Below are 15,000 nucleotides of genomic sequence, written 5' to 3'. Positions count from 1 at the left end.
TTATTCAGATTACTGTACACAGAGTATTATTCAGATTACAGTACACAGAGTATTATTCAGATTACAGTACACAGAGTATTATTCAGATTACAGCACACAGAGTATTATTCAGATTACAGTACACAGAGTATTATTCAGATTACTGTACACAGAGTATTATTCAGATTACTGTACACAGAGTATTATTCAGATTACAGTACACAGAGTATTATTCAGATTACTGTACACAGAGTATTATTCAGATTACTGTACACAGAGTATTATTCAGATTACTGTACACAGAGTATTATTCAGATTACAGTACACATAGTATTATTCAGATTACAGTACACAGAGTATTATTCAGATTACAGTACACATAGTATTATTCAGATTACTGTACACAGAGTATTATTCAGATTACAGTACACAGAGTATTATTCAGATTACTGTACACAGAGTATTATTCAGATTACAGTACACAGAGTATTATTCAGATTACAGTACACAGAGTATTATTCAGATTACAGTACACAGAGTATTATTCAGATTACTGTACACTGAGTATTATTCAGATTACAGTACACAGAGTATTATTCAGATTACAGTACACAGAGTATTATTCAGATTACAGTACACAGAGTATTATTCAGATTACTGTACACAGAGTATTATTCAGATTACAGTACACAGAGTATTATTCAGATTACTGTACACAGAGTATTATTCAGATTACAGTACACAGAGTATTATTCAGATTACTGTACACAGAGTATTATTCAGATTACTGTACACTGAGTATTATTCAGATTACAGTACACAGAGTATTATTCAGATTACTGTACACAGAGTATTATTCAGATTACTGTACACAGAGTATTATTCAGATTACAGTACACTGAGTATTATTCAGATTACTGTACACAGAGTATTATTCAGATTACAGTACACAGAGTATTATTCAGATTACAGTACACAGAGTATTATTCAGATTACTGTACACATAGTATTATTCAGATTACTGTACACAGAGTATTATTCAGATTACTGTACACAGAGTATTATTCAGATTACAGTACACAGAGTATTATTCAGATTACTGTACACATAGTATTATTCAGATTACTGTACACAGAGTATTATTCAGATTACAGTACACAGAGTATTATTCAGATTACAGTACACAGAGTATTATTCAGATTACTGTACACAGAGTATTATTCAGATTACAGTACACAGAGTATTATTCAGATTACTGTACACAGAGTATTATTCAGATTACTGTACACAGAGTATTATTCAGATTACAGTACACAGAGTATTATTCAGATTACTGTACACTGAGTATTATTCAGATTACTGTACACAGAGTATTATTCAGATTACAGTACACAGAGTATTATTCAGATTACTGTACACAGAGTATTATTCAGATTACTGTACACAGAGTATTATTCAGATTACAGTACACAGAGTATTATTCAGATTACTGTACACAGAGTATTATTCAGATTACTGTACACAGAGTATTATTCAGATTACAGTACACAGAGTATTATTCAGATTACTGTACACAGAGTATTATTCAGATTACTGTACACAGAGTATTATTCAGACTACAGTACACAGAGTATTATTCAGATTACTGTACACAGAGTATTATTCAGATTACTGTACACAGAGTATTATTCAGATTACAGTACACAGAGTATTATTCAGATTACAGTACACAGAGTATTATTCAGATTACTGTACACAGAGTATTATTCAGATTACTGTACACATAGTATTATTCAGATTACTGTACACAGAGTATTATTCAGATTACTGTACACATAGTATTATTCAGATTACTGTACACAGAGTATTATTCAGATTACAGTACACTGAGTATTATTCAGATTACTGTACACAGAGTATTATTCAGATTACAGTACACAGAGTATTATTCAGATTACTGTACACAGAGTATTATTCAGATTACTGTACACAGAGTATTATTCAGATTACTGTACACAGAGTATTATTCAGATTACAGTACACAGAGTATTATTCAGATTACTGTACACAGAGTATTATTCAGATTACTGTACACTGAGTATTATTCAGATTACTGTACACAGAGTATTATTCAGATTACTGTACACAGAGTATTATTCAGATTACAGTACACAGAGTATTATTCAGATTACTGTACACAGAGTATTATTCAGATTACTGTACACTGAGTATTATTCAGATTACAGTACACAGAGTATTATTCAGATTACTGTACACAGAGTATTATTCAGATTACCGTACACAGGGTATTATTCAGATTACTGTACACAGAGTATTATTCAGATTACTGTACACAGAGTATTATTCAGATTACAGTACACAGAGTATTATTCAGATTACTGTACACAGAGTATTATTCAGATTACTGTACACAGAGTATTATTCAGATTACTGTACAAAGAGTATTATTCAGATTACTGTACACAGAGTATTATTCAGATTACAGTACACAGAGTATTATTCAGATTACTGTACACAGAGTATTATTCAGATTACAGTACACAGAGTATTATTCAGATTACAGTACACAGAGTATTATTCAGATTACTGTACACATAGTATTATTCAGATTACTGTACACAGAGTATTATTCAGATTACAGTACACAGAGTATTATTCAGATTACAGTACACAGAGTATTATTCAGATTACAGTACACAGAGTATTATTCAGATTATGTTCTCTGGACTTCTTCTTGATTATATCATCCAGACTTGTGAATTTTCTCGGATATAAAGCCAATGACTCGTGACTTTTCTTAGACTTTAGAACTACAGACTTTACCACTACAGACTTTACCACCACAGACTTTACTACTACAGACTTTACCACCACAATCTTTAGAACTACAGACTTTACCACCACAGACTTTAGAACTACAGACTTTACCACCACAGACTTTACCACCACATACTTTAGAACTACAGACTTTACCACCACAGACTTTAGAACTACAGACTTTACCACCACAGACTTTAGAACTACAGACTTTACCACCACAGACTTTACCACTACAGACTTTACCACCACAGACTTTACCACTACAGACTTTACCACCACAGACTTTAGAACTACAGACTTTACCACCACAGACTTTAGAACTACAGACTTTACCACCACAGACTTTAGAACTACAGACTTTACCACCACAGACTTTAGAACTACAGACTTTACCACTACAGACTTTAGAACTACAGACTTTACCACTACAGACTTTACCACTACAGACTTTACCACCACAGACTTTAGAACTACAGACTTTACCACCACAGACTTTAGAACTACAGACTTTACCACCACAGACTTTAGAACTACAGACTTTACCACCACAGACTTTAGAACTACAGACTTTACCACCACAGACTTTACCACCACAGACTTTAGAACTACAGACTTTACCACCAAAGACTTTACCACCACAGACTTTACCACCACAGACTTTACTACTACAGACTTTACCACCACAGACTTTAGAACTACAGACTTTACCACCACAGACTTTAGAACTACAGACTTTACCACCACAGACTTTACCACCACATACTTTAGAACTACAGACTTTACCACCACAGACTTTAGAACTACAGACTTTACCACCACAGACTTTAGAACTACAGACTTTACCACCACAGACTTTACCACCACATACTTTAGAACTACAGACTTTACCACCACAGACTTTAGAACTACAGACTTTACCACCACAGACTTTACCACTACAGACTTTACCACCACAGACTTTACCACTACAGACTTTACCACCACAGACTTTAGAACTACAGACTTTACCACCACAGACTTTAGAACTACAGACTTTACCACCACAGACTTCACCACCACAGACTTTACCACCACAGACTTCACCACCACAGACTTTACCACCACAGACTTTAGAACTACAGACTTTACCACTACAGACTTTACCACCACAGACTTCACCACCACAGACTTTACCACCACAGACTTCACCACCACAGACTTTACCACCACAGACTTTAGAACTACAGACTTTACCACTACAGACTTTACCACCAAAGACTTTACCACTACAGACTTTACCACCACAGACTTTACCACCACAGACTTTACCACTACAGACTTTACCACCACAGACTTTACCACCACAGACTTTACCACTACAGACTTTACCACCACAGACTTTACCACCACAGACTTTACCACCACAGACTTTACCACCACAGACTTTACCACCACAGACTTTACCACCACAGACTTTACCACCACAGACTTTACCACCACAGACTTTACCACCAAAGACTTTACCACTACAGACTTTACCACCACAGACTTTACCACCACAGACTTTACCACTACAGACTTTACCACCACAGACTTTACCACCACAGACTTTACCACCACAGACTTTACCACCACAGACTTTACCACTACAGACTTTACCACCACAGACTTTACCACCACAGACTTTATCACCACAGACTTTACCACCACAGACTTTACCACTACAGACTTTACCACCACAGACTTTACCACCACAGACTTTACCACCACAGACTTTACCACCACAGACTTTACCACCACAGACTTTACCACTACAGACTTTACCACCACAGACTTTACCACCACAGACTTTACCACCACAGACTTTACCACTACAGACTTTACCACCACAGACTTTACCACTACAGACTTTACCACCACAGACTTTACCACCACAGACTTCACCACCACAGACTTTACCACTACAGACTTTACCACCACAGACTTTATCACTACAGACTTTACCACTACAGACTTTACCACCACAGACTTTACCACCACAGACTTTACCACCACAGACTTTACCACCACAGACTTTACCACTACAGACTTTACCACTACAGACTTTACCACCACAGACTTTACCACTACAGACTTTACCACCACAGACTTTACCACTACAGACTTTACCACCACAGACTTTACCACTACAGACTTTACCACCACAGACTTTACCACTACAGACTTTACCACTACAGACTTTACCACCACAGACTTTACCACCACAGACTTTACCACCACAGACTTTACCCACCACAGACTTTACCACCACAGACTTCACCACCACAGACTTTACCACTACAGACTTTACCACCACAGACTTTACCACCACAGACTTTACCACTACAGACTTTACCACTACAGACTTTACCACTACAGACTTTACCACCACAGACTTTACCACTACAGACTTTACCACTACAGACTTTACCACCACAGACTTTACCACTACAGACTTTACCACCACAGACTTTACCACCACAGACTTTACCACCACAGACTTTACCACTACAGACTTTACCACCACAGACTTTACCACTACAGACTTTACCACCACAGAGTTTACCACTACAGACTTTACTACCACAGACTTTACCACCACAGACTTTACCACCACAGAGTTTACCACCACAGACTTTACCACTACAGACTTTACCACCACAGAGTTTACCACTACAGACTTTACTACCACAGACTTTACCACCACAGAGTTTACCACCACAGACTTTACCACTACAGACTTTACCACCACAGAGTTTACCACCACAGACTTTACCACCACAGACTTTACCACCAAAGACTTTACCACCACAGACTTTACCACCAAAGACTTTACCACCACAGACTTTACCACCAAAGACTTTACCACCAAAGACTTTACCACCACAGACTTTACCACCACAGACTTTACCACCAAAGACTTTACCACCACAGACTTTACCACCAAAGACTTTACCACCACAGACTTTACCACCACAGACTTTACCACCAAAGACTTTACCACCACAGACTTTACCACCAAAGACTTTTACACCAATGACTCTTGACTTCTTTTGGACTTTAAACGAATGACTCGTGATTTTTCTTGCATATAAAACCAATGAGTCGTGACTTCTCTTCGACTGCAACGACAAAGACTTTTCTTGGATATCACAGCAATGATTCACGATTTATTTTTCACTCTAACACCAATTCATCTTTTGGACCCCAAAACACCAATGACTCGTGACTTTTATTTTTACTTTACCACAATTTTAACTCCAATGACTCGTGACTTTCCTCTGACGAACACACCAATGACTCTTCACTAATTCATGGATCTGAATCTTTGTTATATGTCATTGTTTTTAGAGTCAGAGAGAAGTCACGAGTCATTGGTGTTAACTCTGGCCGTCATTTCTGAATGATTCTGTGTCAGAAGGAGTCCTGATGCTCTTTGGTGTTTGCAGAGTTTATCTATAGGAGAGCCAACATCTGTTCAGAGACTCAGAGACTCAGAGACTCAGAGACTCAGAGACTCAGAGACTCAGAGACTCAGCTGTTTGATGTTTACTAAGTCAACAACAGATGTATGACTCAGCGTCTGTCTGACAGCAGCTGCTAAACATCTGAAAAGATTGGGGTCGGGTGCTGCGACTGGTTGGTGGTTTTCACTGCCTTTACATCATCTCTTAAATAATAAAAAAGCATGCTAACTGCTACTACTAAGGCTAGGATTTAGAGCAAGGTATTCTGGGAGTTGTAATTGTGTGACCTGTTAGACTCATACCTCATTAAAGACTTAACGAGCTGATGATGAACTGATTATACAAACATGTAGTGATGATGTGTTTAGTTCCTGTGGGATAAACAAAAACTATTTGCTTAAGTTTTTAATGAATTCAGTTCACGTTTATCAACATGCACACACCCAAACACACACACACACACACACACACACACACACACACACACACACACACACACACACACACACACACACACACACACACACACACACACACACACACACACACAAACACACACACACACACACTAACACTAACACCCCTGAGCTGCCTTCAGGCTCCCAGTCTTCGGCGAGAAGCTTTCTAACAGATAACCGAAATAAGAAATAAAGACTAAAGTGGGTTACAGATGAAACACACACACACACACACACACACACACACACACACACACACACACACACACACACACACACACACACACACACACACACACACACACACACACAAACACACACACAGAATAACAATCTCTTCACCTGATGTCAAGGTCGTCTCTTGTTCTGCTCAGAAAATCTATAAAATCGTCAGAGCAAAGAAACAAAAGTGATCCGAAAAGATGACTCAGGGATGAATTGAGCTCACAGTGTGACGGTTGGAGACTTTTATATAAATACTTTTAATTAATCCTTTACCTTGTTGCGTTGTGTGCTGTACAATATGTGCAACAGACCGCACACAGTAGAGTCAGAAAGACTTAATTAATCATTAATGGATTACGTTAACGAGGCTGGCGCTGTCTGTGGATCTTTAATAACAGCTGAGCCACTTTCAATTTCTGTTATCAACACTCAGAGGCGTGAACTAAAATCATTTCTGTTTATCTATCTTCAGCTTTTGTCTGTGTGTGTGTGTGTGTGTGTGTGTGTGTGTGTGTGTGTGTGTGTGTGTGTGTGTGTGTGTGTGTGTGTGTGTGTGTGTGTGTGTGTGTGTTTGTGTGTGTGTGTGTGAGAGAGTTGGCGGGCTGCCATGTTTACCCATCATGCATCAGTGCTGTAATGATTGGCCTTCAGTTAATTCTGCAAATAACAATGACATCATCGGACCTTTGGCCTCCGGAGATGTCACAGATCGCCGGCGTTACTTCAGCAGAAAAGTTAATATTTGGTAAGATTTGAGGCGTGATAACAGCTCTGAGTTTAAATGACGCTCTACAGGTGAACGGGGCATATGCAAATGAGGCAGCGTCTTATTAAATCTGAGCTCGTTTGCATATATATCACAGTGAACGTTGGATAAAGACAGGTTCTTATTCTTGCCCTGTTTTGTTGATATATTAGAGTTAGAGGTTTTTACCGAGGTCTTTTACCGTCACTCCATAAATCAGAAAATACTGTCATAAATCAAAATCCTTTCTGCATGTTTTCAGTGATAAAGAGTGTATAAACAAGTGTGTGAATGGTGTGTGTAAGAGGTTTCTGCTGAAGAGGAAGGAGTCATGTGACCACATTGTTCAAATAAGACCATAAAAGATTTTAGTTAAGTTTCCAAGAGACAGTTAATCACATATATACTTTTCTGAACGTCACCAAGCGCTCCGTCCCAGCTGTGTGCGTCACTCTTTAGTGTCCCCTGGTCTCCAACTGTGTGTGTGTCACTCTTTAGTGTCCCCTGGTCTCCAGCTGTGTGCGTCACTCTTTAGTGTCCCCTGGTCTCCCAGCTGTGTGCATCACTCTTTAGTGTCCCCCTGGTCTCCCAGCTGTGTGCGTCACTCTTTAGTGTCCCCTGGTCTCCAGCTGTGTGCGTCACTCTTTAGTGTCCCCTGGTCTCCCAGCTGTGTGCATCACTCTTTAGTGTCCCCCTGGTCTCCCAGGTGTGTGCGTCACTCTTTAGTGTCCCCTGGTCTCCCAGCTGTGTGCGTCACTCTTTAGTGTCCCCCTGGTCTCCCAGGTGTGTGCGTCACTCTTTAGTGTCCCCGTGGTCTCGCAGCTGTGTGCGTCACTCTTTAGTGTCCCCCTGGTCTCCCAGCTGTGTGCGTCACTCTTTAGTGTCCCCTGGTCTCCCAGCTGTGTGCGTCACTCTTTAGTGTCCCCTGGTCTCCCAGCTGTGTGCATCACTCTTTAGTGTCCCCCTGGTCTCCCAGGTGTTTGCGTCACTCTTTAGTGTCCCCTGGTCTCCCAGCTGTGTGCGTCACTCTTTAGTGTCCCCCTGGTCTCCCAGGTGTGTGCATCACTCTTTAGTGTCCCCTGGTCTCCCAGCTGTGTGCGTCACTCTTTAGTGTCCCCTGGTCTCCCAGCTGTGTGCGTCACTCTTTAGTGTCCCCTGATCTCCCAGCTGTGTGCGTCACTCTTTAGTGTCCCCTGGTCTCCCAGCTGTGTGCGTCACTCTTTAGTGTCCCCTGGTCTCCCAGCTGTGTGCGTCACTCTTTAGTGTCCCCTGGTCTCAGTTGTGTTTTGAGCTTCTTGCAGCGTTTGGTTTCTGCAGCTTTTAGTAAACGCTGCCATGTCTCCTCAAGTTGCTGAATGTTCTCTAAACGCTGCATGTGTTGTTTCTGGAGATGTTTCTTCATGTGGAACATTTGGGTTTTTATATCTGCATCCTCTCTGAAACTGCAGCCCGCTTCTTCCAACAAAAATCTCACCTGTCGGCCACCGTACCATGAAACGTCTCCACCTCATTACTAACATTAAGACATTTCTTTTTGATATGACATTTTAATATTTGTGCATTATGTGAAGCTACTTTAGGAGAAAGCTGCCGACTCAAACAGACAGAGTTAGTGAAATAACTCCTGGATGGATGTTGGGCGTCTCCGTTCCCCCTGTCTGCAGGTAGACATGTTATGGCAGCAGAATGTTGAGCGGAGGATAAAACCATGGTTTGTTCTCGCTGTGATTACATCAGTGATTCCCTGAACGTGGGCTTTAAAAGCTGCTGTCAGTTTTCCTGATGGATCCCCTTTTATCTGAGACTCCCAGTGAGATGAACCCGACTTACACACTGAACCTCAAACCGAAGAGAATACACACACACCATGTCACCGGGGAAAGAGAGGAGTTTCTCTCACAAACTCAGTCGACTTTTGTAGTTAAAGCTCCTATCATTTTATACACAGGAAAGTATTTGTAACCTTTAGTCTGGAGTGTTATTAAATGTGGATTCAGGGCAGAAACATTTTGGGAATTATTTGTGAGGATTAAGAGCGAGTAAATCCCATCAACAACAACAAGTGACCCTTTGACTCGAGGATTACTGGGACTACCCTGCTCTGCTGGGGATTCACTACAAATCCCAGGATGCCGCGGGGCAAGTGTAGTTCCCTTTTCCAAAAGCACTTCTTGCTTCAGTCTGCAGGAACACAAGCACTGCTCTACCATGATATTCCTATTCATGTTATTGTTTTTCTTCTTCCTTACGTTCTCCATCGGTTCTCTGTTGGTTCTCTGTTGGTTCTCTGTTGGTTCTCTGTTGATGTTCTCTTTTCTTTTGATTTGACATCAGATATGTTTTTAATTTCCTGAATTGTGATTGGTTTTCTGATGCGTGATTTATTTGTTCTGTTGGACCTCTGATTCACTCTGATGTTCTCCTTCTGTTTTTTTTATCCTGGTTCTCCCCTTGGTTCTCCTGACTCTCCTGGTTCTCTGGACTCTCCTGGGTCTCCTGGCTCTCCTGGTTCTCCTGGTTCTCCTGACTCTCCTGGTTCTCTGGACTCTCCTGGCTCTCCTGGCTCTCCTGGCTCTCCTGACTCTCCTGGTTCTCCTGGTTCTCCTGACTCTCCTGGTTCTCCTGGTTCTCCTGACTCTCCCTTGGTTCTCCTGACTCTCCTGGTTCTCCTGGTTCTCCTGGTTCTCCTGACTCTCCTGGTTCTCCTGGTTCTCCTGACTCTCCCTTGGTTCTCCTGACTCTCCTGGTTCTCCTGGTTCTCCTGGTTCTCCTGACTCTCCTGGTTCTCCTGGTTCTCCTGACCCTGCTGCTCCTGTGTAGAACCGGTTCCACCTCCAGATGGCGATGGCGGTCCCAGAGTCCGCTCTCTCCGCCCTGCTGCTGACGGTTCTCCATCGGTCTGGTTGGAGGGAGGGAACCGTGGTTCTTTGTCGGGGCTGGGAGGAGGCGGGGGGGCTCCTGAGTATCCTGGACGGGGGAAGCAGTGCTTCATGGGACGGGGGAAGCAGTGCATCATGGGACGGCGGAGGGGGGTCAGAGGTCAGCTGGCAGGTCCGAGCTCTTCTCAATCTGACCCAGTTAGCTCACGACGACACTCAGATCCACGACTTCTTATCAAAGCACTTCAAACACAACCGTTCCTCTGCAGCGGTTCTTCTGTTTGGTTCCGACCCACAGTGCATGGCGGCGGTTCTGCGTGGCGCTCAGGACCTGGGCCTCACATTACCCATAATGCACTGGGTTTTGGGTCAGCCTCTCAGCCCTGAGGCTTTGCAGAACATCGGGCTGCCTCTGGGTCTGCTGGCGTACGGCCCGGTGGAGCAGAACCCGCTCGAGTTCTATGTCCGAGACGCCCTGCAGCTGGTCCGACGCGCCATCGCCGCCGCGGTTCTGCTGAGACCCGACCAGGCTCTGATCCAGAACCACGTCAACTGCTTCGACCACAAGGAGGCGCTGCAGACCTCAGGGCCGTACCTGTCCAGGTAACATCAAAGTCAACTTTATTGTCAATCTTTCAGTTTGTGTTCACAGACAGAGAGATCAAAATACCGTTTCCCACAATCCAGAATACAATAACAAAGATATGTATAAATATATGTTTATACTTATATATATACAATTAACAGACACATTTGTACATATGCACACATCAAGACACATCCTGTTGTATTAACATCCTATGCGATATTTTATGTCATATAGATGAGAGAAACCCATCCATAGACTATACCTCTACATCGTGGCCCCGCCCCTTTTTGGTTGAAAACTTTTATTATCCACTAATTCATTAATTCGATTCCATGCATTTAGCTGACGCTTTCCTCCAGAGCGACTCACAAAGAGTGCCAAAAACCACGAGGATTCAAACTCAGAACAACAAGAACTGTGCTGACATGTTCACTCCTAACGAGCAAGATCATTGTTAGTCCTTTTTTCATTCCCATGGTTCAAGTGAGGCAGGCGGGTTTTCGGTTTGCTGCAGACTGGCGGTTCATATTCTCAATCTCAAGTGTTCACTGATCGCATCAAAACATCAAGAACACTGCGCCTCTTTTATCTACAAGTCTTGTCTTTGGAGATCTGCGATTGGTTTGGATTGATGGTTTTATTTAAATCAATAGAGGATGGACAGTGGCTTACAGTGGCAGGAAGCAGCTCACACCGAAACTGGGATACTTAACCTTTTATATTGCAATGCGGCATCTACAGTTTGACTTATAACATGACAACTGTTTACTTTGATGCTAGACGTTAGCATCGTTAGCATCGTTAGCATCATTAGCATCATTAGCTGTGAGGAAGTGTTTCCCACAGACGTACTGACTGATCTCCGTGATCTTAGCGGAAAGTGGGCGGGGCCGTCTATCTGTACACGTTTTTCTTAATCATACAAAATACACAATGATGAATGAGGCGCTCATGGTTTCTGTAGTCACTGGAGGAAACAGTTGCATATTTCACATATTTAATCCAAAGTCACCTTTAAAAAACCCACTAATTATCCCTTATTTGATCAAATACCATAAATTAAACCCTAGTTTCTGGTCAAATAGTCTAATTATGAATAAACAGATGCTTTATGTTTCTTAGTGTTCTGTGTAAGGTTTCTGTTTGCTTATTATAATGACTTCTCCAGTAAGTCAACTTTATTTATACAGCACTTTTCCAAACTCACTCCATTTTATGAGCTCTAAAAGGTTTGTTAATCTCTCTCATAAACAACAAGATGTCGGGGACTAATTTATAATCGAGACAAATTGTGAAATATTTACATATTTGTCTCCAGTTCGTTTCCAAATGACTCCCAGTGTTTCTGCCGCACGATGTTAATTATGTTCTGTTATCAGAGGAGCGCTAGTTTCCCCCGCCCTCACCTCTCAGACGGGAGGAGACGAGGGAAGAAACACCAACAAATAATGTTCATATCAAATCTGTGTTTCACTATCTCCATCGTCATTGAGCATGGATCATAATAACACATTTTATTCGTCTAGCACTTTATCAGGAGTTTAAAGACGCGATAAAAGTTAATCTTCTAATTTATAGATTCATGCATTTTCCAGCATTTGGACTACCTATGTTGTAAATGTGTTATATTTTTCTTCACACACAACGGGGGGTTTCTCTCATTAACCGGACATCTCTAATTCGTACCCAGTATCTGTGTCTAATATCTAGTCAGAATACGCCTGATAGAAGACACAGTAACTTCAGAAGAGACACTGCAGTGAGACATAGGCTCTTGTTTTTAGACAATGCCTCATCTTGTTAAGTCAAAACATCTTATTCTGAGTTGGATCTCAGATGAAACTCATATTTTATTTTACATATTTATTGGAAAATCACCTCCTAACATGTTCTTAAATATATACGTTAACATATATCACACAGTAGTATTCATGTGTTAATAAGCACACTTTTCAAATAAATTCAGTCAATACAAGTTGAGAACACTTTCTGACAAATCTTAGTTCAGTCAGTAGAGACGGTTTTGATAAAAATACATATTTATTGCCAGGAATACACAAATGAATGGAGTTTTGGTGATTAGGCCCCGTTGTGCAGGAGTATCATTCGGGAGGGGAGAACCGATCCGATAAAACCCCACGGGGTCTAGACCCTGGTGGTGGTGAATGGATAGTTGGGTCGGTCTGAAGGGGAGGGGCTTAGCTTGACCCTGGTGGTGGTGAATGAATGGTTGGGGTCGGTCTGAAGGGGAGGGGCTTAGCTTGACCCTGGTGGTGGTGAATGGATGGTTGGGGTCGGTCTGAAGGGGAGGGGCTTAGCTTGACCCTGGTGGTGGCGAATGGATGGTTGGGGTCGGTCTGAAGGGGAGGGGCTTAGCTTGACCCTGGTGGTGGTGAATGAATGGTTGGGGTCGGTCTGAAGGGGAGGGGCTTAGCTTGACCCTGGTGGTGGTGAATGGATAGTTGGGGTTGGTCTGAAGGGGAGTGGCTTAGCTTGACCCTGGTGGTGGTGAATAGATGGTTGGGGTCGGTCTGAAGGGGAGGGGCTTAGCTTGACCCTGGTGGTGGCGAATGGATGGTTGGGGTCGGTCTGAAGGGGAGGGGCTTAGCTTGACCCTGATGGTGGTGAATGGATAGTTGGGAACGGTCTGAAGGGGAGGGGCTTAGCTTGACCCTGGTGGTGGCGAATGGATGGTTGGGGTCGGTCTGAAGGGGAGGGGCTTAGCTTGACCCTGGTGATGGCGAATGGATGGTTGGGTTCGGTCTGAAGGGGAGGGGCTTAGCTTGACCCTGGTGGTGGTGAATGGATGGTTGGGGTCGGTCTGAAGGGGAGGGGCTTAGCTTGACCCTGGATTCAGAGGGACAGGAGGTGAAAAGGGGTGGAGGAGGGTTGCGTCGAGTCACCTGAAATGACAGCTGTCAGGGGAGAGCAGATTTAAAAGGGTTAGCGGAGCGCTGTGATAGGCTTGTGAGAATAGCGCGAAGTGATTGGTTAAGCTGGGGAGTGACGCCCCCGATCACATATTGAGAGGAGAGAGAGTAGTAACATAGACATAGTAAACGATGAGTAAAGACGGTCTTCCTGGTTGAACCTCCGCTGAGCTTCATTAAACAGAAATCTTTTGAGCATATGCGGCTTATTTTGTAACACAACATTTCCTGATTCTGGTCAAATATAGTTCAAAATGAGTTCTTCCAGCTAATTACAAGATCTGATTTATCTAAATATCCCTTCCTCAAGGAATCTTACCAAGCTAATGTTCACTTGTTCTATTGGCAGATTTTTCTACTTATTTCATTTCATATTTTGTATTGTTTAACTCGTTTTTGGAGCAGCATTCTTTCCAGTGCAGAACCAGGTCAAGATTAACAAAGTATTTTAATCAGAAAAGGCAAAAACGCTCACTTTGAGGATCAACAACTGAGAAACGTATGGATCAAAAATGCTAAACAAAACACTTCCTTGGATAATCTAAAAAACCTAAAACAAGGAGTCAAAACATAGTCAGTCAAGAGCAAAGTCATGACTATGTATACAGACAAGGTAAGGGGACACAGGTGGAAACAATTAAGGGCTGACAATCACTCTGGAGGTAAAACACACAATGGGGTTGCGGTCGAATAATCCAAAAATCAGTTCCTAACCTCTAACCTATCTCCTATTCCTTGACCTCTGAGTGAAAGGTCACGGGGTTAAGGGATAGTGGATAGGAGAATTCAAAAGGACTTAGGAGAAGAGACTGCGGTACTTTAGAGAATCCGAATGCACTTTCACTATCTGACGTGTTTATGATGCGCTA

General features: G+C 42.1%; 1 protein-coding gene across 1 annotated transcript in view; it reads left to right on the top strand.

Annotated features, from left to right (window-relative positions):
• LOC307019994 (glutamate receptor ionotropic, NMDA 3A-like) overlaps positions 1–11,219 on the top strand; it is a gene marked incomplete at both ends in the record, with an annotated part of 15,079 nt that extends 3,860 nt beyond the window's left edge. The window contains one exon of the mRNA XM_079651088.1: positions 10,554–11,219. Coding sequence (XP_079507214.1) covers positions 10,554–11,219 — 666 coding nt within the window. The remainder of the gene's footprint in view (positions 1–10,553) is intronic.
• Between the last annotated feature and the right edge of the window lie 3,781 nt (positions 11,220–15,000).

Source organism: Notothenia rossii, assembly GCF_949606895.1.
Source record: "Notothenia rossii genome assembly, chromosome: 1".
NCBI classification, from domain to species: domain Eukaryota; kingdom Metazoa; phylum Chordata; class Actinopteri; order Perciformes; family Nototheniidae; genus Notothenia; species Notothenia rossii.
The sequence above is the reverse complement of the archived record's forward strand: the minus strand, read 5'-3'. Positions and strand labels throughout refer to the sequence as shown.